Source organism: Ictalurus furcatus, chromosome 20 (genome assembly GCF_023375685.1).
Source record: "Ictalurus furcatus strain D&B chromosome 20, Billie_1.0, whole genome shotgun sequence".
NCBI classification, from domain to species: domain Eukaryota; kingdom Metazoa; phylum Chordata; class Actinopteri; order Siluriformes; family Ictaluridae; genus Ictalurus; species Ictalurus furcatus.
Window position 1 is genome coordinate 22,987,801 of NC_071274.1, and position 26,327 is coordinate 23,014,127.

The 26,327-nt window shown below is 43.3% G+C and overlaps 2 protein-coding genes across 4 annotated transcripts in view; both read right to left on the bottom strand.

Moving 5' to 3' along the window:
• Positions 1 to 183: 183 nt before the first annotated feature.
• Positions 184 to 20,215, bottom strand: zfyve9a (zinc finger, FYVE domain containing 9a). 3 transcript variants are annotated; one of them, XM_053651558.1, is made up of 19 exons: positions 19,999 to 20,215; positions 16,896 to 16,998; positions 16,443 to 16,550; positions 13,704 to 15,157; positions 11,707 to 11,806; positions 10,335 to 10,511; positions 9,518 to 9,684; positions 9,150 to 9,246; positions 8,171 to 8,293; positions 7,792 to 7,947; positions 7,243 to 7,467; positions 6,765 to 6,847; positions 6,561 to 6,665; positions 6,269 to 6,419; positions 6,056 to 6,136; positions 5,285 to 5,447; positions 4,879 to 4,984; positions 4,507 to 4,677; positions 184 to 3,601 (listed from the first exon to the last, which is right to left on the bottom strand). In XM_053651558.1, exons 3-19 carry the CDS (start codon positions 16,510 to 16,512, stop codon positions 3,440 to 3,442), a joined length of 3,591 nt encoding a protein of 1,196 aa, XP_053507533.1. In that variant the 5' UTR covers positions 16,513 to 16,550; positions 16,896 to 16,998; positions 19,999 to 20,215; the 3' UTR covers positions 184 to 3,439. The 3 variants fall into 3 exon arrangements, with proteins under 3 accessions (XP_053507533.1, XP_053507532.1, XP_053507531.1); XM_053651557.1 differs by having other exon boundaries at positions 6,056 to 6,130; positions 9,129 to 9,246; XM_053651556.1 differs by having other exon boundaries at positions 9,129 to 9,246.
• A 628-nt stretch (positions 20,216 to 20,843) lies between these two features.
• Positions 20,844 to 26,327, bottom strand: part of thpo (thrombopoietin) — an 8,435-nt gene continuing 2,951 nt past the window's right edge. Inside the window, exons 2-5 of the mRNA XM_053652115.1 lie at positions 25,359 to 25,489; positions 24,549 to 24,635; positions 24,243 to 24,407; positions 20,844 to 22,117 (exon numbers count right to left, since the gene is read on the bottom strand). Coding sequence (XP_053508090.1) covers positions 21,959 to 22,117; positions 24,243 to 24,407; positions 24,549 to 24,635; positions 25,359 to 25,489 — 542 coding nt within the window. The 3' untranslated portion in view covers positions 20,844 to 21,958. The remainder of the gene's footprint in view (positions 22,118 to 24,242; positions 24,408 to 24,548; positions 24,636 to 25,358; positions 25,490 to 26,327) is intronic.

Consider the following 26,327-nt stretch of genomic DNA (forward strand, 5'->3'; position numbering starts at 1 on the left):
TCTAACTTCCATCATGGCCACCGGAAAATCTCCAGAAATCCTTCCCGTTACTGCTAGTAGATTAAATAATAAAAATGACCACAGCGTAAATCCCGAAAACATGAGGAGTGTTGAGTTTGGATTCTGCATTTTGATGGTATTATAAAAAAAAAAAAAGTCTAGATTCAAAAATGCAATCGAGTATTATTTGATTATTTACATATAATGTTTTATTTAATTGAAATTCCAGTCATGATCATGGATGTCAGTCTCACACACGCACACAGCATTTCAGAAGGTTTTTATTTTACATATAATACAGCTTTTTCATAAAGTCTCCATTTTATTGACAAAAAAACAAACAAACAAATAAAAACATGTAGCAGGTTAACGCTTCTTTTTGGCTTTTCGTGTTTTACATTTGAAAGTTTTTGACCCACATCAGGATTTAATCTTTCAGCTTTTCTCCTGGCTCGTATCCACATCTTCTACAGTGTGTAACGCGTCACTCGTGTCACTCGCTTAACCATATCTCACACTTTCTGTGACCAAAGCTCCCGTTTCATCGTGCATGCAGTTCGTGAAAATAAAGACAAATAAACACAAAAAACACTGCATCAACAGCTTCTTAAACAGGAAATGAAAAAAAAACCCAAACAAGACTTCAAACGGCTGTAAAAGGTAACTGTTGCTTTGAGCTGCATCAAAGACAGAGAAAGTAACATTGTAACAGTTTATACGTGAAGTGCTGCGTTCAAATGAACTCCATCACGTGTTTCTGTAACGGAGACGATCGATTCCAACTCGCTCAGTTCATTTCATTATTTTTTTTTTAAGATCGTGGATTTGTACCACAATTTCCACAAAAAAAAAAACGTTTCAAACTCGTGCGTTTGTTGGACACCAACTTTTTTCTAAAGCTCTGAAACGAAAACGTTTACGTGTAGATTTAACGAGAATGTGACGTTTGATCCGAATACTCGATTCTGATTGGCTGTTTATTATTCACCCGTGACCCGGTCCGACCCACAGAACTTTCTTCCATCACGTTCGAGTCCGACTGAAACGTAAATACTGTCAAATTCCTCCCGCAGCGTTTCTCCGGAACGACGTCGCCATGACGCGGCGGGTTTTCCGTTTCGACTCCGTTAACGCGTGCCCGACGTGTCGTAGATAATCAAAGCAAAGCAACGTAATAAAAGCATTACAGAGTACTTTAAGTAAAAGTCATGGCACTCCAGCGAAGTTCTTTTGACGATCACGTGACACTCGATTCCGCTCGCGATTCCACGTCTCCGTCCTCGGCTTCTGTGCGATGGCTTTATTCCCAGTGCAGTTCTTTACAAATTAAAAGTCTTGTTCCGTTATTTATTATCTTCTGATGAAGGGGGGTTCACAGTTCGCTTCAGATCAGACGAGGCGATGGCCAGACGACTGAATCTGCGGTTTTGTATCACGTTAGAACCTGTCCGCCTGGTTTTCATTCCTCCTTTCACCAGCATTCGTTCATTCATTCCCAGTTTTTAACGCGTCCTTGTCGACTTCCCCTCGTTCCATCACTTCAGCGCTGTAGACCTAACGGCCAAAATACGCACTAAACTAACTCTGAAACCCGGAATAACCTGGAGTTTTACTCTCTGAATCAGGTCTCCTTCGTCAGTTTGTCAGTGACACCTGCTGGACTTTTATTCTGGCAGCCGGCTAGAAAGTTAGCTAATGAGTACGTTGGCTAGTTTGCAAAGTAACCAGTTAGCAAGCTGATTAACTGATCTAGATCTGCAGAAACTGCTTGAATATCTAATTCTACTACTTAGCAAACTTCTGCACGAGCTACTTACTTCTCAAACCACACTGTGACCTGGTATCCAGCTAGAACGCGAGACAGGCAGTTAGTTAGTACACCTGCTGTGCGAAATTAGGGATTCGGAGTCGTAAAGGTAAGTGGACGAGGGCGCGTTACAACAGTCTGGGGTTAAATTAGCAAAGCACTTGTGAAATGCTGGTTCAGTTTAATGCTAATGAACGTCTCTGTAACAATCATCACTCCATCCATCACTCCGTAAACACGCCGTCAAAAACGGAACGCTACATCGCTTCAGCTTTGGAGGAATTCCACTTACAGACAAATAAACAAACAAACAAAAACAACGTCCATACTATTGAAATAAAGCATCCGGTGATTAAAGCTAATAGTAAATAAATCACTCCGAGCAGAACGTCCTGTTTTTAAAATCGTCACTTCTCTGTTTCACCCGACTTTTCCCCCTCCCCCCGGCCGAAAGGCGTCTGATTGGTTAAGTGCAAAAACCAATGAAAGGAGGCGGATTTGAGACGTTTTTCGAATTAAGCAAGACTTTCCCCGAAAGACGAGCACTCCTGCTTCGACAGGGGCGGAGCATGAGCTCAACTCGATCGGCCAACTATATAATAGCGTCATGAAGTTAGCTTGCTCGCATACACGGCTAACTATAGAAACACGCTAACGTAACACAACGCTAATGTCAGTATAATTCATAACCAAAAACGGTCCTTTTTTTTTTTTTTAAACAAAAAAAAGCGTAAATCGGCAACATGACGTGCTCGTTGCGTGCTGGTGCGCTAGCATGAAATTAAAGGTGCGGTTTGTCGTCGTTAGCACCCCCTGCTGTCTGCAAAGTGCATCGCAATTACAAGATCATCATTCAAATGGTACATTCCCTATTGTACAAATCAAACGAAAGGATGTCAGGGACGGGCAAGATGTGTTCCAATGTGGGGGCGGGGCTAATATCCAAGCCAGAAAAATGTAAACAAAAGCCTGAAACGAAAGAATCTATAGCAAGATTCGCTGCACGGTAATATCGTAACGTTATCATTTTTTTAAAGAATATTTCTAGATATTTAGAAACATCTAAAAAATATATATATTGCAAACCGCCCCTTTAAGTTGTATTTTAGCTAGCTAGCTGGAAATAGTGTACAATTCTGAACTGGCTTTCTATACGACCATCTTTTTAGTGTTAAATACTTTCAGTATGAAATCATTTTTTAATCCCAAATCCGCTCAATTTCATTGGTTATCAAAAGAACTGTAACTTTTTCCAGACTCTGTACAAGCCTCTCAGCAGCGTTCCTCCGAGAACCAAGAACGCTCTGATACCTCCATCTTTCATCCATCCAGATCAAAGACCTCCAGCGTCTCTCTCTTTTGTTTAGTTTTTTTTTTTTTTTGCTCCCAGCAGCATTTCTAGATTTCCACAGTGGAGGAGAAACAAAAAATAACAAGCACCAAAACTCTGAGATTGTCGGAACCCGTGGCTCCGGTGGAGATGTCTGGAGATGGTTCGTGTAAAAATGGTGCATAGGTGATCTGCTGGAACGCCGCTGCTGCTGCTTCCTGTTCGTGTTTCTGCAGCGTTCAGGTTCTTTGAAGTGCAAATGAATAAAAGAGAGAGAGATGAGGTCGGTTTCAATTTCAGTTCTAAGAGATGATCTCCAGGATGTAGAAGATGAGCTCCATGACCACGGGACCCTCGCTCAGCTGACACGCCCCGCTGTGGATCACCGGGATCAGGGCGCTGTCCAAATCGCTCAGGTACTGAGGGAGCAAGGGCTGACCGTTACTGCCCACCAGGTAACCCACCTGAGAGACACAAACGAGGCGAGCGTGAGGAGAAACACCTGATCCACACCAATTACACCGCTTTATTATTTTCATTCCTGCTCAGAGATGGAGGAACAACTGGGTTATAATGACCGGAATATAATCAAGTCGGGAGCCTCGGATCTCGGCTTGGGAGCGTGACAGGAAGTTCAAACTCGGATTCCTGTCTTAGTCTCGACCTCCTTAACCTACGGCACGAATTTGGGGGAAATCGGAGAGCATTTCATTTTTTGTCGGAAAAACAGTAAAAAGTTTGCGTTTTTTTTGGGTGAAAAATTTGACCCTCTCAGACTTTCCCCAAATTCACACCCACATGTTAAGGAGGTCAAGACCAAAACAGGAACCTGAGTTTGAGCTTCCTGTCACGCTCCAAAGCCGAGATCCGAGGCTCCCAATTTCAGTATATTCCAGTCATTACATCAACCTCGGATCTCGGCTTTGGAGCGTGACAGGAAGCTCAAACTTGGATTACCGAGTTAGTCTTGACCTCCTTAATCTACGCTGAGAATCTGGGGAAAGTCTGAGAAAGTCGAATTTTTCATCAGAAAAAACAGTAAGGGGTTAGTGTTTGTGTTTTCTGAGGTGAAAAAAGTGACCACCTCAGATCTTCCCCAAATCCACACCACAGATTAAGAGAGTCAGGACGACGATAGGAATCCAAGTTTGACGTTCCTATCACGCTCCGAAGCCGAGATCCGAGGCTCCTGTTTTTAAAACATTCCACTGAACCCTATACTTCGGTAATTCGAGGTCCAGTTACGATATATTTACAGTTTCAGTGTGATCGTTTGTACAGGATTAGCGCTGTTTACGAGTTCACTCTGTGCGTTCCGGGTTATAATCGGCTCGGATATTGCGGACAGCGCGTTCCCGTGGTTTCTGACCTGATCCGAGTCCAGTGTGACGCGGAGCCCCAGCTTGGCCATGCCGTCCTCTTTCAGTAGTTTGAGATGAGGACACAGAGCCATGCAGAAGGCTCTCGCGACGTTCTCCGTCAGCCGGCTGTGATCCGCGGGATCCCCGTTAGGCTGGTCGTCACTCTGGAGGAAAAACACCTGCGCAGACAGAGACGCCACATTAACCCCAGAATACCGGAAATACGAGACGTCCACGACGTCCGCTCAAATAAAGTTCAGACATCAAAACCGTCTCGGCTGAGACTGCACGTGGGGACGTTTTCATACGTCACGGTTAATTTAATGTGATTACAGAATAAAATGGGGGTTGAAACAGAACAGGACAGTAATGAAACGCACCTCGGTCCAGCGGATAACTTTCCCGTTGGCTTTGTACTCGGATCCATGGAAAATCTTCACGCTCGTTATCGACTCCATGGATTTTCCATCGATCGGACTGATCACCCTGTAAACAAACAAAAAGCTGTAGGTTAATTGGTTAAAAGCTGTTACATAATACGGTTCTTACTTATTAAAAACACATCGTACTTTTTATTCGTTTGTAGTTACATTTAACATAACGCGAAACAAGTTCTCACTCCTCTGTCCTGAAAAGTTACAGCTTCATTGTTACACAAGCGCCGGCACCGGAAATCCGTTACTATGGAAACGATAACGTGTCAGAACCGGCGCGTTAATATAAACCTGCACTACCCGAGCTGCTGCTCTAGAGAACTAATCAACGCCTTCTGGTAGAGATCCTCACCCCTTGTTGAAGTTCAAGTCGTCCTCTGTCCACTGGACGTGGACGTTCTCCTGCGTCTCCTCCTGATCGGCTTTTCCGCACACGATGGTGAAATCCTTCATCTCTCTCAGAGCCTGGCGCAGGGCCTCCATCGTCTCTGCTGTGATCTGCACCATCACGCCGTCTGGCAGAGAAACGCTCCGTTACTGACGCACATCAACGACTAGTCGACGTCATCGTCCTCATCGTCATCACCACCCTCACCACCGTCGCTCTAGATGACGTCTCAATGTCCCAATGTTTAAAAAAATAAATAAAATATACCACGGTTTGACCAAATGAAAAGACGTAGGCACATTTTCCCGGCTGCACATTAAAACGCGGCGATTTTCTCCTTGTGTCACTCTAATCGCCGTTTTCTGGTCACTAGCGGGCGTGTCCTACCTTTAATTGACTGTTGGTTGCTATGGTTTCGCACCAGGCCAGCTACAGAAACCATACATTTGCTCGCTCTGGAAATCGCTCGTGTGTAAAACACATCCATGCTTAATACGTTTTGCTTTTCCGCGATCTCTCGTGCGGAAAATATTTACGATTTCACATTATACGATACGGATTAGTCATAACACACAGTGCGCCTGAGTACCGTTAGTTCTTGCTGGTGCCGATCACGAGGGAGAACACACGATCAGTGTGGGGGTGAAAACAAGAAAAAAGGGTTGGCAGGAGTTAAGAGGTTTAATTTAGACTCCGTAGTGACACGCTGACCCACATTCACTTTCCATGTCGTACCTTCGACTATACTGGTTTTGGCCAAAAACCCAGACGAGGTCTTCAGAGCTCCGCTGAAGACGAAGAAACTCGCTCCTGTTACTATGGCAACACAAAGAAAGAGGGTAAGAATGAGCTGAAAGGACTTTAAAAAAAAAACAGCCTCGGGAAGCGAGGAGAATAAATTCCGTGGACGCGGCGTCGCGATCGTTTTCGGTGCGACGTGTACTCCACCTTTACGGGGTTGGTGATGGATGCTGATGGCCTGCGTCTGGTAGTTCCCGTCATCGTTCTGCACGCACACGAGGTGCGAGTCGGCTCGCTCGTTAAAACACGCCCCCATCGCCAGCACGTGCTCGTTCGACTTGTTCATGGCCTTCATGAGCTGAATAATAATAAAAAAAAACACACACACACACACACACACACACACGAAGCGTAGAAGGTAGAGTTTTTACTAAAAGGTGAAAGAAGTGAGTAAATAAGTGTCTCGGTGCTGTGGAGGGGTTCGCAGGGTTCTGTTCACCTCGTTATAACGGTTGCTGGGGATTTTAATGCAGGTTTTTCTCACTTCCATGTCCACCACCAGACCTCTGACCACCGGTAATGTGTACTGATAGTTCCTGAAGTCCTGCAAACACACACACACACGTATACACGTACACGTAACACACCTGAGGCCTCCTCCTGAGATGGACAGATAGATGGATCAATATATTAACGTCCTCACCGCCAGCAGGTTGATGATGGTGTGACCAGTTTCTCCGAAAAGAGGCTTTCTGAAGCGCACACTGAACAGCGGACAGGGATAAACTATAAACACACACACACACGGAAATGTCCTTAAATCCTCAAAAAAAAATTTGTATAAATAAACAAACAATTAAATAAACGAATGAATATAAAATGTAGTAACGTAAAGCATCTTTACGCAGGGACTTCCTGGACCATTTCCCCTGTTAATTACTGCCACACTGTCAATGAAATACATTGACATACAGCATGGACGCATTTTGTGACATCATAAATCGAGCTCATGTTTAGCCCCGCCCCCACACAGACGTACAGAGAAAGCGTGTTTAAATGGAGATATATGAAATTAGTAAGAATGTAATGAATGTCCAAGAGGAGGTGATGGCGTGAAGACGGAATAATTATAGGCAGGTTCGGGTCCGCAGGGTTTTATTTAAGATGCACGCTACGCTCACGGCGGTACTCGGCTCCGAGGCGCAGCATGAGGCGGATGGGGAACACTTTAGCCCACGGCGTCTCCCACTTCTGCACCAAGATCCCGAACAGGAAGGGCGGGTTGGGCAGCAGGAGGTCCTGGAGAGACTGGAAGGTCGGGGAGATGTAGAGGAACCCGCCGTGTTCCTTACTGCCCAGGAAACTCTGTGTGAAGAACGAGTGGCTCAGGTGGCTCAACACGTTTCCTGTATGGAGGAAGTGGGCGGGGTTAAAACAGATTAAATCCTTTATAGTTATATACACTTCATATTATAATAATAATAATAATGAGCGCTAACAGACAGACTGCTTATCGGTGTAAAAATTCACCCCCACCAAACTACATCCTTGTCACAGAACTAATCTCTCTCCTTCCAAACATTTGCGTTTATATTTATTGGCGCCCCGCTGGGATGCCGTAACAGCAGGAGGACTGTGTCAGGGAAATGTAATTCCGTTTAATTCCACCCTCCTGCTGTTTCTTAACAATCTCCCGTCTCATTTCGTCGCTGCGTCCGTTTAGGGTTTACCTGCCAGAGCTTCCTGATAAAGCTGCACAAAATGGCTGAAGATGTCTTTCGGGATGCTCTTCTCGTCAGGGAGGCACTGCAGCAACACCACCACCTCGGCCTGGCCCACGGCGTGCATCCCCTTCGACATCACATACCAGCACTTCCTGTTCACGTCTGTACGGTGACGGGGAGTGAAAAAGGGGGCAGAGACATCAGAGCGGCTTCAAAAGATACTTCTTCAAAAGATTACTTCTTTCCCGTTACTATCAAACGAATTTTATTTGAAATTTCACCCCTGGACTTTCATCCTCCATCAAGGGGATGTCGTGAATATAATCAGAATATAAAGATAAAGAGCGTATAATAATTCGTAATAATTCGGCACGTTTGCGCTTACAGTTGACGAGCTTAACCATAGCTAGCAGGTTAGCGTTGAGCACAAACACCAGCGGCTCGGGACCTCCCTCCTCCAGCTGCTGAAGGAGCAGGACCTCCGACGGCTTCTCCTCCACCGCGTAATCTACAGAGAACATCGAGAAACCATGCTGCATTAACTAATACACACACACACACACACACACACACGTACAGACACAGACATGCTACGCCATTCTGATGATGTAACCATGTAATATACATATACTGTCAATCTAGTCATGCAGTTATACACACTACTCGTCAAATGTTTACACACACTCATTCTTTATTTATTTATTTTCCACATTTTAGAATAATAAAAAAAGTCGTCAAAACTCTACAGTAACACAAATGGAACTATGGGAATTATGTTGTGATATAAATAAATAAATCAATCAATCTAAATAATTTAGTATTTTAGCATCTTCAGAGTAGATGCCGAGAATGTTCCAGAAGTGTATTCTCGGCGTTTTCTCGACCGATTTCTCGAGGAATTTCCCCGAGATGATTTTAAACAGTATTAAAGGAGTTCACACCGACGCTGTGTTCACACACTTATCTCCTGCTTTACGGAATATTTCCCTCCGAGTCGTCCGTTTAAATAAAGTTTTTTGTAAATAAGACGTCCGTTTTCTAATGGAAGAAATTAATACTTCGGTACGATCATATGTTGGTCTATGACGCCGATTTCACACGTTTAACCTCACACCTTCAGATCAGAAGGGTTTTAAGATCACGAGAAATGTCGCAGTCGAGTGTCCACAAACTTTTGACCCGTAGTGTGTATATACATTCACTAGTCACTCTAAACACCGGTCTGTGTGAGGAATAACATGATGGTGATGATGGTGAAAGTGTTGAAGATGGTGGTGATGAAGATGGTGATGCTGTGCACATGCAAGCAGGATGAAGGTGAATGGTGAGGATGAGCAAAGCACCTGCGATGTGGCCTCCCGTACCTCCTTTAACTCCGGTGGAGATGAGGATGGGAGGAAGTCCGTCCTCTGGGATCAGACTGACCGAGCTTCCCAGGGGTGCTCCGGGAGCGCGGGCCACCTACGGGGTGAGAGAAGGGACAAAATTACCCACTGAAAATATTATATATATATAAATATATATATATATATATATATATATATATATATATATATATATATATATATATATATATATACACATACATATATATACATATATATACACACACACACACACACACACACACACATATATATACACATACACACACTACAGTCCAACGATTAATCCAGGACCGTAGCGGATGATAATGTTTCTCAAACAAGCTCAGAATAAAGCTTCTTCTCACCTCACGAGTGCTGGTTGTGGATTTGTGGGAGGTTTGGGACACAGCCGGAGGTGGGGCGGGGCTTGCATTCGGGTTCGGAGCGGGACCTTTAGAGGAGTCTGTGGTTTCTCCGTTGGGTAAAATACCATCAGCGAACCAAACTCTCCTCTGCTCACGAGACAGAGAACCTACAAGGTCCCAAATATCCATCATCAGGAAATGCTCGATTTAAAACGTATATTTAAAAAAAAAAAAGTTTGAATAAGTTTCATCACTTTGAAATTTTATGGTATTTCAGTGGCATTTATTTTAAACGCCCTCTCTGCAGGTGAGTGATGACGGATGTAAACACCCCCGATTTTTTTTTTTAAAAAAATAAAAAAATAAATAATCACTCACTCAAAAAATATGAAGATATAACATTGTTATACAACAATTTATAAAATTATAAAAGTTTTATATTGTTTTAATCTTACACTCAGCTCCAGAAATATTGGCACCCCTAGCAAACATGGGTTTAATTGATTTTAATAAGGAAAAATAAATAAAATTAAAAAAAAATAAATAAAGATGGTCGTCCAACACGTAATCATTCATTAATATGAGGATGATTAGAACGTAGGGCGGCCAATGATTATTCTTGTTAAGAATACATACCTTTCATAAGGTTTAGTTAAATTTTCTAAGAATAAATTTACATCAGTTTTCTCTCAGTGAAATGAACTTAATTAACCCCCTCAACCCCCCCCCAAAACATTGTCATTAAAACCCATTTCATCAAGGGTGTCAATACTTCTGGAGCTGCCTGTAGAACAGTACGTGGAGCGCGGAGGTTTACCCTCAGTGCCTGGTTGTTTGAGGACTCCGACAGGCACCATGACGGTGGGAGGTGGAGAGCTGAGAGCGCCAGACGCCTGGGCCTGCTGGAGAGGGGGGATGGTGGAGCAGTACTCGGCCGGGTTGTTGGGGTTCGGACTCTGACCGGAGCTGTTCCCCGCGCTCTCCCACGCCTGAGCTGAAAACGGAAAAAAATACAGAAATAAAAATAATACATTCAGGGACGTTCGGCCAGGGACGAAGTGTGAAATGTACATAAATTTGCGCTGCTACTCGCACCATTAACAACATCCATCACTTAGCAACCGCGCGGGTTTTCCCGCGCATTTTATTTACAAACGACTACAAACGGTCTCATAATGCTGTGAATCTGACTTGATATTGCGATTTAATCTTTGATTTGTCGCTTGCATTTCGCCTGCACAAGCTGCTGTTATCCGTAAGCAACATAACTTTATTAATAGAAGACTAAAATACACATTATATATATATATATATATATATATATATATAAAAATTAGACATGGCACGATATATACCGACTGATCTTTTCCGATGCCGGTACTGAAACACTGAGTACTGATAGCCATCCTAGCCAAAAATAAATGTATTTTCCTTATTTAATGAGTCTTTGCTGTTTGTGACGGTATTTGACGTCTGCGACGTTTTCTCTGCTCTCACATCCGACACTTTTTGCTGGTACCGACCCGATAATGATTCTGGATATACTGGGTATAGGGAGTATACTGGGTATCGGATCACTGCCATCCCTAAAACCTTTTTGTTTATTATTAAATAAATTTAAAAAATGTAAAAATCACACTTTATAACTTAAAACTTATTATTATTATTCATTTTTTTCCCAGACTCCTCATGATCACTATTAAATTCTCCCTTTTAAATATTTTATAGACCCCGCCCCCCCCCCCCCCTTCAATATTAATTCATTTTCATTCCCGTCGTCTCTTTTATTCATCTGAAGCACTTAAAGAGATGAGCTTTAGGTATACATTATTCACTCGGATTATTTATTTATTACTGTGATTAACGCTTTTTTTGAGATCGAGCAGTCCAGAATAATGACCTGCGTATGTGGAGTATATATATTTAATCAGATCCTCTTCACGGATCCTTTCGCCTCAGCGCTCAGCTCAACATGCTTCCGTCGTTCAGAACGATCCTTTTGCTTAAAAAGGAAACAGAGATGCAAAACGCCACACGCGCCACACAAAACGCGCCTTTATACGCTTTAGACTTTACAGATCCCTACGACGACAGGTATTTAAAGACAACACAGTAGATTTTAAACGAGGAAGAACATGCCCCATTAGGTGAACGATTTAAATCGGCGAGGTTTTGTAAACATTTCTCACCATTGGTTAAAGTGTGATGACACGTCACGCAGACGCGCGCCTCCTTCCTGTCCATGTACATCAGCCTGCACCTCAGACTGCAGCACGCAGCACAGAAAACCTGCACACACACACACACACACACACACACACACACACTTTAAATCAGAGGAGTTACCTATATGGCTCTTCGTATAAATGTCGCTCATTTAAATTTAAAAGGACAATGAAACATTTTTTAAAAACACTAGCGCCAACTAGAGTTCAACGATAAAAACGTCCTCCTGCCTTCGCTAGTTCCTCAACAACACTGAGTGACTCTGGCTGAGTGGAACAACCATCAAGTCAAGAAAACGAACGTGAAAACGTGCCAAAACGTTGACTGGACACGGATTTAGGAGCGCGGCACGGTGAATAAGGCGGAGAAACCAAACGAAGGAAAAAAAAAAAAAGTCTGCCTGCATTAACCCCTTTACTAAACACAATTTTCCAAAGCAGACGTCCTTAACCTCGCTACTCGGGTGGACCTGCAGGTTAGAGAAGGATTATTCTAGTCAGACTGGATAAGTTTTGATGTAGATTGACGTGTAGTAGCTTTCTCCTGCTTCTGACAGGCAGCGGTGTCGGACAGCCGGAACGCCACACGCCTCGCCCTCACACCTCTATTAATTTTCACGTTCCACGTCTCTGTCGTCGCCAGCGGCGGTCTGTTTACCCCCGGGGGAAATTTCGCCGTGTTTCCCGCAGGCCAGGAGCTATTTTAAAATGTCGGCAGGACGTCCTCCCTCAAGGCTTTGGACGGGTTCTCAGGTCTCATACATCCCACGATCGGCTCTCACCCTACGCAGCGATCAGGACGTCACATCCTGAAACACCTCACTAAAGAAAAAGTCATTTTTATATACACTATAATATTGTCCTCCTTGTTGAGTGCTGATCAGTAGTGGCAGCTGTTTTACGCTGCAGGAGAAAAATCAAGCCGTTAAAGGGAATTATGGCGTAAAAAAAAAATACACACAGCTCAAAGACCAGCACTTCTCACTGAATATCCCCATCTTACAGCAGTCCTAACAGACGTGGCGTAATATTCTAATGAGCACGCGTGATTGACAGCCCTCTGTCTGAAGCATCTTTCCAAATCCACTCTCCACGTTTGAAACGCCGACGTATGATCGTCATGTGACCTCCACGATACCACGATGGTGGAACGTATTCGGTTTTCTGTCTAGATTCCTTCCACGCACTTTTTTTCTCTCGAGCGACTCAAACTCAACGCAACTGCAGCATCCAAACGAACAGAAACGGCGGAAAGGACGTAAAAAGGTCAGGTCCGGGGTCGTTTTCATTTCCGCGTTTCGTCGTACACTGGAAACTTTTAGTAAACAATTTAAGCGTTCTCAAACGGACCTGTGTGTTAATGTGGATGAGACCCTGAGACTGCTACAGAGATAAAGCGACAAGGACTGTTCGACCTCCATGTACCAGCAATTAATTATAGGATTAGCATAGTAGGGTACCGTACCCTTGCTAGATTAGCTTTCACTCGCATACACTCCTCATGTTTGCTTATACTCTCTTGGCTTGCTTCCAGTTGCTAGGTTTGTATTCGCTCGCTAGGCTAGCTTTCATCTTCATTCACTTGCTAAGTTAGCTCTCGCACAGTAATTGTCTCAAACGTTAACAGAACGTTTAAAATGTGAAAAGATAACTCTGATGAACGTCAGGTTGAAAAAAAGGGCATCGTCTGCCTCGTTATGGGTGGAGATGACAAGGATTAGCCCCACCCTGTTACATCACATCAGGCTAAGAACATCCAGAAACTGGAAAGTGACCCGTTATTCAGACTTTGTATACACAAGACCAAGATTAACCTCATTAGCAAGCAAAAACCCTGAGAACAAGGTGCTACCGGGGTGCTAATCTAGAGCCCTTAATTTTTTAAGTACCCAAATTGCCCGTTTAAGCAATAAACAGAAATAAGGCCAACAAACTGAGATGAAAAGCACAGAAGGCCTTACCTTGCCACAGGCCCGACAGTGGTGCCTTCTCTTCGTAAAGGTGAACTTGACTTCGCACTTCATGCAGATGGGTGCTTGAGAGTCCGGCACCCACACAGGAGCCACTTCGCCAAGGGAGCTGAAGGGTTTCCTCACGTGGACTCCCTGCTGACCTGCCTGGAGATCGTTGTCAGGGTTCTCAGTGGGGACGTGCAAGCCCGACGAACCATCTCCGCTCTCTCCGTTAACTCGAGAAGCCCTAGATTCCGTTCCCCCATGAGACGACTCGAGGCCGTCTGCCCTGCACTGGGCCTCCAGGTTCTTGTTCCTGCCGGTGGAGCCAAGCTCGTTTTGGACTTGCCCTGAGAAAGATCGAGGGATCTGCAGCTTCAGGTTGATGGGCTGTTTGGGCCTCGCACCACCGTAGGGAACGCTGACCAGCTGTAATCGCCCGTTGTTGAGTTTGGAGCTTGCCTCGGAGCTTCGGTTAGGCTCGCAGCATTCCTGTTTGCTCTCCTCCAACTCCTTTTCCTCGGTTATCGAGTCTTCCTTTAAAAGGGTTGGAGGAGGCTGGATCGGTCGATCTCCTTCGCTTTCTTCCACCAGGCCATTAGGATGAGTTCTCTCGTTCTGCGCCGATTCAACGACCGAATCTTGATTCTTCATTTCTTTCTCTTTTGTGACCAGTTTGTCTTGATCAAAGCTTTCCGTTTTGGGGATGGTACCATTCGGAAAGGCGTCTGTAGTACGACAGTCTTGGTTGACTACAAGTTCCTGAGTGCCATTACCAGGTTCTTGCAGAACATGCTCCCCTTTCTCAGAATTGCCCTGTTTTGGAAGAGCAAAATGATAGTCCATTCCGCCAATTTCCTTGATGCCCTCGGTATCCATCTCAACCGACAAAGCACCATTGTTCAAGCCCGACTCCCCCCGGCCAAGCCCTTCTTCAGGATTTGAAATACCGCCATCATTAAAACAGGCGTTGTCCTGCTCAGCAACATCATTCTGCTGTTGCCTTTGTTGACCAGCAACCGGGTCCAGGATGCTGGGTGGATCTGCGGAAGGAGGATTTGGATCATCTTGCAGCTGAGGAACCTCGCCAACCCCATTGCACTCTAGTTTGGAAGGACACCCGTTCTCAATCGCCGACCTTGTTGCAGGAGGAGAATCCAGCACTTGACCGTCAGCGCTGACCAGTTTGCCGATGTTGGGCTGGAGCAAAGGGGGACTGTGGACATCCGCCGGTCTTTCTTCACTCCACGTTTCCAGTTCCTGCTTCACATCAGGCGCGGTTACCTCCACCACGGAAGAGCTGCCAGAACTCAAAGGTTCTAGCAGAGGTTTGAAGTTGAGAGAGCTGTCTCGCGGACTCAGATCAGCGTGAGTCAAGGCAGGGTTCAGGGACAACAGGTGAGCTGGTGGAGCGAGAATCTGAGTCCACTTGGCGTCGGTAAGCGTGGGGGTGTCCGTTTCATCTATAAGTAACACCAACAAAGACGCATTAGCACGAGGGAACAGAACGGGTTCTGAAGGACGGGTGAAAGAATGAAAGAAATGTCAGATAAAATGAGAAACGAGGACAGAAAAGAAGTGGGTCGATTACATCCTTGCCGTGAGATCCGTTTTTCAACCTGACACGGAAACGACTCGGAACGTGGACGGGCTTTCCCCTTTAACTTAAAGAAATGCAGGCGCACTTTCATTTTAACGCGACGGTTATTCTTCCGATCCACTCGGGTGTTTGCGAGTCACCCCTTTGAATCTTCAGAGGATGATGGCTAACACAGATGCTAAAGAAGGTTAATCTGCAGTCCGCCGCTTATAAAATAGATTGCTTGTATCTCTAGACATACACAATATGAACGTGAGCTGCTTCCATAAATCAAAAAGTTAAAATTAGAAGCGAGTCTGTTTGACCTTAACCTGGTAAAGCACATGTTCTTGTCTCTATGACATCAATTATAATCTCAAAGAAAAGAAAAAACAGACAGCCAAAAGTCCTTTGGGAAATGTTAATTCCCAATTAATTAGCCTCATTTAGCATGCTAGACCGCTTCTACCAGCATCAGCGAGCTGCCCCATCCTACGCAGATTTCTCAGTCAGAGAAACGGTTCTATCCACCATGGTTGTTTTTTTTTTTTTTAATTATGGTGAGCAGAATTATGGGATTACCTTCTCTAATAAGACAAACATCCAAAACATACCCTGCCTTGAACTCTCCACAAAATAAGGGACGTCAGACAGCGCTGATTCGTTCATTCTCAAACACGTTTTGCAGACATCTCACAACGTTAAACGTAACGATAAACCGTATGACGTGCCGTTCTTTAATACGTGACGGTCGTAATCATTGACAATTTGCTGTGGATTAAGAGGAACGAAACACTTTGGGGCGTGCTGTTAGATTTTACATAATCATAATCCTTGGTTATGGGCGGTTTACGTGAACGTATATAGGAATGTGCTATCCGCCCTGTTCCATATATATATTAGCTTATACATGATTGGCTAGCGTTGCTGTGATTGACGAGAGAGAGAGAGAGAGAGAGAGAGAGAGAGAGAGAGAAAGAGAGAGTATGCCCCTCCCACCCAGACAGCACAGCCAATTTTGCTCTCTTGGGCTAGAACGTCAAATCCGAGCGCATGCTTTTGCCTTTAAACTCGGAAATACGAACATCTGTCTAGTAATAAAGCAGTAAAAACTCGTGCTGGTCAATGTGTAACTGCGTCTCCTGCAGGACGTAATCGAGGTGACGGACCTTCGTTCTGCTCGAACTCGTCCAGCACTTTGTCCAGGTTAAAGGCCTCAGCCTGGAAGTAATTCTCCATGGGTGAGGAAGCTCCACTCTGTCGAGTGCGGTGTGAACCTGCGAGAGAAGAGCATTAACTCACGAGTCTTTAACCCATCGCTGAACGTTAGTTACGTGTGTCCTGTGATCTTCCGGACCAATCAGATGTGTGTTCACACCACGCAACAATTACGGTAAAAAAAAAAAAAACACAGGGAAAATCTTTAAGCATGAACATCAGAGCTTCATCGCTGGATTTTAAGAGCCGGTGATACGGCAATATGACATCGATATTTTGATGAATTATGCACTTTTCAGAGATATCCTGGGTATCGTCAGCGTTCTTATAACAATTATAAACTCTGGATGTATAATGTTACGATTTTTTATTTATTTTATGTAGCGAATTCTCCTGATTCTCACCTGCACACAGGTCGTCTTCAGCGATACTCCAGAAATGCGTTCACCGGCTCGGATCTCAGCCGTCTCAGCATCATCCGGTCTCGCGTACGCCGGACGGGCAAACCTAAAATGAAACAGAAACTCTCAACAATAAATAAACAAACAAACAAACAAACAAACAAACACGGGTACTCTGATTTAACCAGGAACGGATTTGGTTAAAACTCTGTTGGACGGAACGTGACACGTCGCAGAACCCGAACAGCTCGGCTGCCTGAATCTAAGCTGAACTCTCTTTCTGGTTCCCGAGTTTGATTCCCGGTGACGCCCTCCGTGAGGTTATACGTGAGGATATTAAACGTGTTTTGGCGAGCTATGCAATCGCACGGGCATGCACTGCGTGTCAGTGAGAGACCGGATTTTCGAGAATGCGGCTCATACGGGAGGAGAAGTGAAAAGTGGTGTGATGATTACTCCAGAGACGCCAGATTCTGCCGAGCAGCGACTTTACAAACCAGCAGACTCGACACATTTCCCAGTTAGTTAAAGATTCGAGCTGTGCCTCGATGCCAGCACTAATCAGAGGAGACTCACGAGGAAGGAGATAAGGGATGAACCATTTAGGGGAGTTGGGACGAACCATTCGCTTTTGGGGGTGCACGGTCAGACCAAATTAGAGCTGCAACAACTAATCGATAAAATGGATAATAATCGATGATGAAAACCGTCGTCAACGAATCTCACGATGGATGAGTTGGTCTGCGCGCGGCACGGGGGAGATTTACTCATTACGTTCCTTCTGTTCAGAAAACACGCTTCGGAGAGTAAATACTAAAGTTGTTTCCAAAATGAAGTACTGTACACTTACACTGTGCACGCTACCGTCTAGTGTGTGGATTTTAGAAAGGTGATATCATCTCAGATATATATCACTAGCGGGTTTCTTTTACTAACCGGAACTTTAAGCCGCTTCTAGGCGACGGCGCATGACGTCATACGCACGCTAGCATTAGCAGACACCCAGATTCACGGACAATGACTTTCTTCAGTTTACTTTCTGTCAGCGTTAACTTTTATTCCCAACATGACCCCAGTCTCCAGCAGAGTGGAAGAACTGAGGAAGAACGTCCTCTAAGGCAGGGGGGCATTTTATATCAAACACCGCGGAAATCAAACTGATGCACGAGGACAAAGTCATGTTTATATCCAAGATGCTCTGCTGTGTGTAACTGGTGCAAGCTGCTTAAAAGGTTTAGTTTAACCTTTAACCTAATACTGTGTGTGTGTAATTTACTTTATTCATCTATTTTAGTTGATATTGTATATAAGTATTTATGCGTTATTTTTTATGGATGCACAAAAAGCACTGAATTAAACTCCAATCCTAAATTAATGACATATATTCTAGTGTGTGTGTGTGTGTGTGTGTGTGTGTTGGGTTTTTTCTGTTTTGGACAAACAGTTGTGTAAAGTTTTAGTCTGAAGTTTATATTTGTTTGTGGATATTATTTTAAATAAACAAACAAAAAAAAAGTGTACTGAAAGTTTGCCCCGCCCATCCAATTAATCAAAAAATAATCGGCCAACTAATCGATTATGAAAATAATCGTTAGTTGCAGCCCTAGACCAAATCATTTACATCTTGAGGTACACCTTGTGAGGAAACTCATGGGGAGAGAATGTGAAGTGGATAATACTCTACACTTAATCCATGCCATTCACAAAGTGGGTGCGCTGTCGGGCCATGCCATTCACAAAGTGGGTGCGCTGTCGGGCCATGCCATTCACAAAGTGGGTGCGCTGTCGGGCCATGCCATTCACAAAGTGGGTGCGCTGTCGGGCCATGCCATTCACAAAGTGGGTGCGCTGTCGGGCCATGCCATTCACAAAGTGGGTGCGCTGTCGGGCCAAACCATTTCAGAGTAGGCATGTGTTCTAACTATTCACTCTGGGGGGTATCAAACCATTTATGCTCAGCTGCACTTTTGGGCCAAACCACTCTCAGCCCACACAGGGATCTCTGCAGCATTTAACTAAATATGGAATGAAGGAAACACGGTGTATAATGTTTACCAAAACGTTCCTTTAAAGCCAAGTGAAATTTAGAGATATCCTGATGACAGCCAGTAAGAACACACTTTTCAGGAAAATATCACCTTTTTTGCGCCGTATATTTGTGCACGGCGACTGGAGTGCGACAACCCACCATCCCAAATGACCTCACTTCCTGTTATTGTTCATCACCCCATAAATTTGGAAGCATTGACAGGAAGTGCAGTTTCACTGCCTCCGTCGTCTAGGAATAAAAAACAAAACAAAAACAACCTTCCACTTCCTTAGCTGTGTGAATGAGGACTCTCTCTCACGCACGCACACACACCTACCTTCAGGCTACGTGTCGTGTTATACTCAGAGTTGGAGAACACACGTTATCGCTGAAACTGTAGCGTGTTAAACTGGATTTATTGTGTTTGTAGGTCATAAACTCTTAATTACTCTAATATATCTTAATTTAAGAACATGTTTTATTTACATTATGTGATGATGCTGTTTTTCCTCAGATTTTGTTTGTGTTCTAAGCTTAACTCATGCCCTTAGCTTGCAAAAAAAACCAAAAAAAACAAACAAACCTTAATATCACGGGACATATCGTGAAATCATGATATCTAGAGAAAACTTCTGGAAGTATCGCGATATATTCTGATAGAATCGTCCAACCCCTGGATACGTTAAATAAAAGACATATTTAAAAAGTCACATCCAAACTGACATTTCTATAACTTATAACTAACTGACAGGACATGAAATACGGCTTTTAAATCGTGGCCGCGATATAAATGATATTTTTTTAATCACAATAAAGAGAATGTAAACATGTTGTGGTGCATGCTAGTAACGGTAGTGTTGTATTGGAGCGAGTTAGCAACAGCCAGTGTTAGCAAAACAATAAATAATTAACTTTGACTGTAAAACCGGTCCATAAGTGCAGTACTGTGTTTGACAGCATAATAATATATTGTTTTATATTATATACGAATTTAAAAGCTTTGCAGCCAACTGCGTTAACAGAGCTGTAACATTTCCGAGCCGTTTCGCTTGCTTGTTAAAAAAAAAAAACACTCACCGTCAGGAATCCCATCTTTCACCGCCAGGAAACTGGTTTTAATAACATTCCAGTGAAAATCAACGTCTCTGTGACATCTTCAAAACAGTCCCGACGCACAGACCATTTCAGTCTCCCTCAGAAGTCAGAAAGAAAAAAAGTATTTGCGCGTAACATGTCGTGATATCCCTCCCCCAAGGTTTCTACTAGGGAAGGTTACTGTGAACTGCAGCGCCAAATTCCGCCATTGTGGCTCTGTCTTGTATCTAAAAGCGGCGCGGAATTCCCACGCAGTGACACGCACTTGAGCCAAAATGGCGCCCGTTTCGTAACCTTGTAGGGTTTTGGATTTCCAGAGCACGAGTGCATGGCGACACCGCGCGTCAGGAAGACGAGGTCACGTGATCACGTAGACCACGCACAAATAAATTATTATTATTATTATTATTATTATTATTATTATTATTATTATTATTGCGTTGTGTTGAAATGTAGCGGAATCTAAACGTCATGACGTCATAACATCGCGCATAAAATTCGTTGCATTTCGGGGGCGGAGCCGCCATCTTGACTGGAATATCCCTTTTGTAGGCTTTGGCTGTGCACAAAACACGTACAAAATTGTGAAATAAGTGCAAACGTGTAGTGTGTTAAGCATTTAAACAGCTGCAAACAAAATAATATATATATTTTTTTTAAAAAAAGACGTTTAAAAAATGTTAGCCATTGTTCTACAGACAGATAAACAGAAACTTTTGAAAACGTCAATTTCATAGCAACAAGTCTTTCCTCCGTTACTGACATTTTTCAGAGTTTTATGTCAACACTGAAATGCAGCAACGACAAAAATGAAAACTGCACACAACCTGAAACAGAAACTTTAATCCATTCCCAGCAAACGGACTGACATAGCGATCGGCAGCCATTTGCAAAAGTCACATCGCTATGACCTGTCTGACAAGTCTGCACTCTGTACACGTAGGTCACATGTTTTATTTATAAAATGATAAAGCACTTAATTTAGCGTCACAAAAAAAATGTATAAATGTTTATTATTTTGGTTTAATGCTTTGAGCCGAGGACATTTCTCCAGTGGATATTAATATTAGCATTAAGTGCTACAGTTGTTGAATAACAGACAGAAGCCGTTGTAAGGGCTATTTACACAATTTCACACAGACAACCTACAGATTTAGTATGCAATGCTAAACTAGTGGCTGTAAGCTTCAGTTACTTGTTAGCTACAATAGCCTGTCAAAACTACCCTGCTTAAGAAAAACAACAGAAGCTATTAAAGAAATTCTAATGGTTTCCACTACAAATAGCATTACAAACCTTCAGCTAACCATTAAAATTATTACCATTACCATTATTGGTTCTTAATGGTATCCACTAGACATAACATGCTACCAATAGAAGGCCGTTAATACCATTACAAATTCTATGAGGGCTTCTATTGTTTCTTTCACAGGGTATAGAAGGAAACATCAGACACAGAGCGAGGCTACATTTATGGTCATTTTTGGGAGGTATTTTGGCTGTACTATTCCAGTAAAATTTATCAAATTTATCAAATTAGTAACACGAGCAGAAGAGAAACACAAAAGTACACTTAAATAGTCACAGCAGGAAGACAAAATAATTACATCTTGTGATGAAGTGTAAATGGAGTTATGTTATTACAAAGGAGTGCATTAATGACATTAAGGAAAATACTATATCTCTGTATAAAAAATAATGTTTTACAGTTTACATTATATATAAGGTCCAGAAGAAGGTGAAAGTGTTTAGCACGTCCATTTATAGTCTTCTTTGCAGCCTTCTAATGTCCATCTGGACTCAAAAAAAGTGCACAAGGAAATGGTGGAATCTTTCACCAGCAGATGGCGCTCTATCTCCATATTTCTACGTAGGCTCAGTAGGCGTCCTGTCAAGTGTCTGACCTTCTGTTCTCCTGTCCCAGATGCCTCACTTCTGGTTTTTAGGTGTCTGTTTTAGTCTCACACTCTTTCGCCATTTCACTAACAAGCCACTCCAGTTTTCTGGAGATCAGACGGTCAAAGTGTTGCAGAACCCGACTTAGATCCTGGGTGACGGACTGAACTGAAATCTCTGGAACTTTCGGCCCATCCAGTCCACTCTGGAATAAAATAAAACACCCACCCACACACACGCACCCACACACACACACACACACACACACACACACACACACACACACACACATTAGACCTTTTGTGTTTAAAGTTTGGACAGAAATGCCAGAAGCATGCTGCATCTGTCACCGTCTGCCATGTTGGATTGTTAGTAGCAACACTTACTAAGGTAATAAATCAGGATTAAAAATCAGAACACATCCTGGATTGTGATTGGTCAGAAGAAAAGGTGATGATTAATTCTCTAGAGCAGCAGCTCTGACAGTAGCGCAGCTGCAAATCACAGGATTATATTAATGTGCTCATACGTTGTTGTTTCTATAGTAACGGCTCGTTCACAGGGACGTGTACAGCGCACACACACAAACAGATTTATTTATTTTCCTGTTTAGTATAGTTTTAGTATCTGTATAGTTTTCTGTAAGAAGGTGTTTATAGATGTCTGTTTAACGTTTACGGAAGGAGTCTCCAGTGTCAGCGCTGTGTAACAGTCAGAGGGAAAGCTGGAACTTTAAGATTTCCACATCTTCAGCACAGAGTTTACACTTCTCTACTGTTTCTCTCTAACAAAATATGACAAGGTGTGGTTTCTGTCTTATTAACTTCAAGAGAGAGAATAAAGAGAGAGAGAGTAAAGAGAGGAAATAGAGAGAAAGAATAAAGAGAGAGAAAGAGAGGGAATAAAGAGAGAAAGAATAAAAAGAGAGAGAATAATAAGAGGGAAATGAAGAGAGAAAATAGAGAGAGAGTAAAGAGAGAGAATAGAGAGAGAGAGAATAAAGAGAGAGAGAGTAAAAAGCGGGAATGAAGAGAGAGAATAGAGAGAAAGAATAAAGAGAGAGAATAGAGAGAGGGCATAGAGAGAGAGAGTAAAGAGAGAGAATATAGAGAAAGAATAAAGAGAGAGTAAAGAGAGAATAGAGAGAGAGAGAGAGTAAAGAGAGGGAATGAAGAGAGAGAAAACAGAGAGAGGGAATAGAGAGAGAGAGTAAAGAGAGAGAATAAAGAGAGTGAATAAAGAGAGAGAATAAAGAGAAAGAATAGAAAGCAAGAATAAAGAGGGAATAAAGAGAGGGAATAAAGAGAGGGAATAGAGAGCAAGAATAAAGAGAGAGAGTAAAGAGAGAGAATAAAGAGAGAGAGTAAAGAGAGAGAATAGAGAGCAAGAATAAAGAGAGAGAATAAAGAGAGAGAGTAAAGAGAGAGAGAGTAAAGAGAGCGAATAAAGAGAGAGAATAAAGAGAGAGAATAAAGAGAGGGAATAAAGAGAGGGAATAAAGAGAGAGAGTAAAGAGAGAGAATAGAGAGAAAGAATAAAGAGAGAGAATAAAGAGAGAGAATAAAGAGAGAGAGAGAGAGGGATGGTGAGGGAACGAGTGTTATTAGCTGCTATAACTTAAGTGAGAACAGGAACTGACTCGTTTCTTGGACGTTCCACAGCATTAAATGTAACTATAAATGGATAAAAAGTATGATGTGCAGTTCTTTAATAAATGATCACTCATAATCGGTTGTATATTGCTGTGCTATAAGAGGGAAAAGCTTGAGGATGTGCTGTTGTAGGAAAATATCAGCCAAGACATCTCTATCTCCACCCACAAATTGCAGATTTTCCTGACGGATGTAATGTCCGGATCTGCACCCTGTCCCCGTCCAGGGTCTGATACGTGTCTGACTCTGGCCTGACCTAATGTTCTGTGTTAAACTTTCCGAATCAATGCCATGGTGCTAAAGATGACATTCTGGAATGTGATGGGCTTGGTTTTTCTCCATGGAAAATGTCTTTGTCTTTACGTTTCTCTCAATTTGATCTGTTAAAAGAAACGTCTCTGTAGCGCTGAGAGTGACAGCGTTGATGTGATGAGAGAAACACGACTCTTTCCTGGGGAAGGAAGTTGCGACATATCAACAGAGATTACAGGATGCCAGGAAATACAAAGACATCCAATCACTGTTCTTCAGAATACAGAAGTACTCTCCACTGACGTGGAAACCTATCATTAAATTAAACAGTAAGGATCTCGCTTCAGGCAAGAGCATGTAAGGAGCAGCTTAGCGTGCGTGTTTGTGTATGAAGAACATCGGGTGTAAGTTAACCGCAGAGTGTACCTGGGCGTGGAGCTGTCTCACTGTGTGGATGTAGTTGTTGATGTTGTGTTCGAGGCGGCCCAGCAGTCTGAGCGCACATTCGGCTTGGCTTCCATTCCTGGCCTGGTGAATGTCCTGCGCCAACATCCTCAAAGACTGCAGGATCTCAGCTCTGCGCTCTGGGATCTGGCACACACACACACACACACACACACAAGCAGATACAGGTTTTATTCCTCGTGTATCACAGCAACAAAGGAGACTTTTTCTTCTATTTAGGGTCCAAAGCGGTGGTCAGGGTTAACCGGAGGACGCGTACTGACTCACAGGTTTGCTTTTCCAGGTCAATAAGTTAACCCTGATGCAGGGAATTCGGACTGGAGCAGGGAGAAACGCTGCAGGGCTGCACTGGGCCTGTTAGAGACAACACACACCCACACAAACACACCCACACACACACACACAAGTTATTCTTATTAACCTTGTAAAGACTTTTCATCGACATAATTATTAATGCAGCTGGTTCATGTCATGCTACACTTAAATCTAACCAAAAGGAAACGTTTTAAAATAAAAGCTTGTTTATATATATGTGTGTGTGTGTGTGTGTGTGTGTGTGTGTGTGTGTGTGTGTAGGGTTAGGGAAAAGTAAAGAAAGAAATGAAAAAATGTATTAAAGTTAATAAGCCAGAAAAAACCCCCACTCCACAGCTTGTTGCATTTTGTTACAGAGACACCGCAGTAAGAGAAAATTAAAGTTTAAATGAAACAAGTTTTACCTCTGACTGTTAAAAATCACTGACAGGAGATTCCTTAACGCGCCACTGACACTTACACAAAGAGGTCCTTAAAGAATGCTTCAGCACCGTATCACTCCACGCTGCTCAGCTCTAAGCTCGAATTGGATTCTGCCTCAGTGTGGCAAAGAGCATGCCAAAATTAATGAATGTAAATGTAAAAAAAAAAATGTTAAAAAAAAAATCGATCAAAGATTGATACGTTCACAGGCATGGAGGATTGAAAGAGAAATAATCACAACTTTATCATGCTGCTTTTAGGAATCTGGTGTGAAACTAGAGCAGTCACAAAAGAGCTTTTCACGGGGGGAGAAAAAAATCCAGGTTTTTATCATCTCACCAGGTCTTGCTGCAAATCCTTCACCTTGTTCATGACCTTCCTCGCCTCGCTGACACACACAAAGTCCAGAGGTTTGGCTTCGGGGTGAGGTAGTTCGGACAAAACCAGGCTCAGCAGGAGAAACAGAGCTTCTGCAGACGCAGACATGGCAAAGATGAACGAGACAAACGAGACAAGCAAGACACACCCGAAATGAATAATGAATCAAATGGCAAGCAGAATTCTTCCCTCTCAACCTCAGGAAGTCGTATCTTAGAACCTGCTTTGAGAACGCTTAAAAGTTCTGTGTAACAGAGCTTACCGTGTGTAGTTTCAAACCTGATTTGATCACTCATTCTACGCTTTCAATCGAGCTTGTAAGTACTCGTTTGTAGAGGGATGTGATTAGTTCGCATTAGTATTAATGCAATCCGATTACATTATAAAATCACGTGAGGATGTATCGATCAACTCCGGTGTCGAACTCAGTTTCCCAGAATGCACTGCTGCCTACAAATATGGCCGCCCCAGACTACACTTCCCAGAACACTTTTGATTACACTCACCTGCTGCCAGTCCTACCCAGCACATAAGTGGGACTCACACACACACTTTACAAAGTAATGCCCCACCCCCCACCCCCCCTGAGACCCATGTGCACCATGTCTGCCAAGTCCTTGAACATCTCCTACAGAACCAGATATTTGTTAAAGGAGAGAAATGTGTATTCAATAGGTACAAGATTTCTTTCCTGGGGTATTTCATCAGCCCTGATGGGGTAATCATGGACCACACGTTTCTCGGCTTTGCGAGACGGGCGTCGGAGCTGTCCATTCACAGCGGTTCAGGGACCAACCCAAACTTCACCCTGTAGCCTTCTTCTCCACGAAGCTATCTCCAGCTGAGCAAAACTATGACATTCAGAACCAGGAACTACTGGCCATGAAACGGGCGCTCGAGGAATGGTGTCACTGGCTGAAGGGGGACCCC

What these genes read in the sequence shown, in the direction of transcription:
- zfyve9a (XM_053651556.1), bottom strand. Translation starts at nt 16,512, where the DNA reads ATGGAGAATTACTTCCAGGCTGAGGCCTTTAACCTGGACAAAGTGCTG. An exon ending in TACGGGAGGCCACATCGCAG is followed by an intron (nt 8,294 to 9,128) that starts GTGCTTTGCTCA and finishes TGTTCTCTGTAG; the next exon opens with ATTACGCGGTGGAGGAGAAG. An exon ending in GACTTGAACTTCAACAAGGG is followed by an intron (nt 4,985 to 5,284) that starts GTGAGGATCTCT and finishes GTTTGTTTACAG; the next exon opens with GGTGATCAGTCCGATCGATG.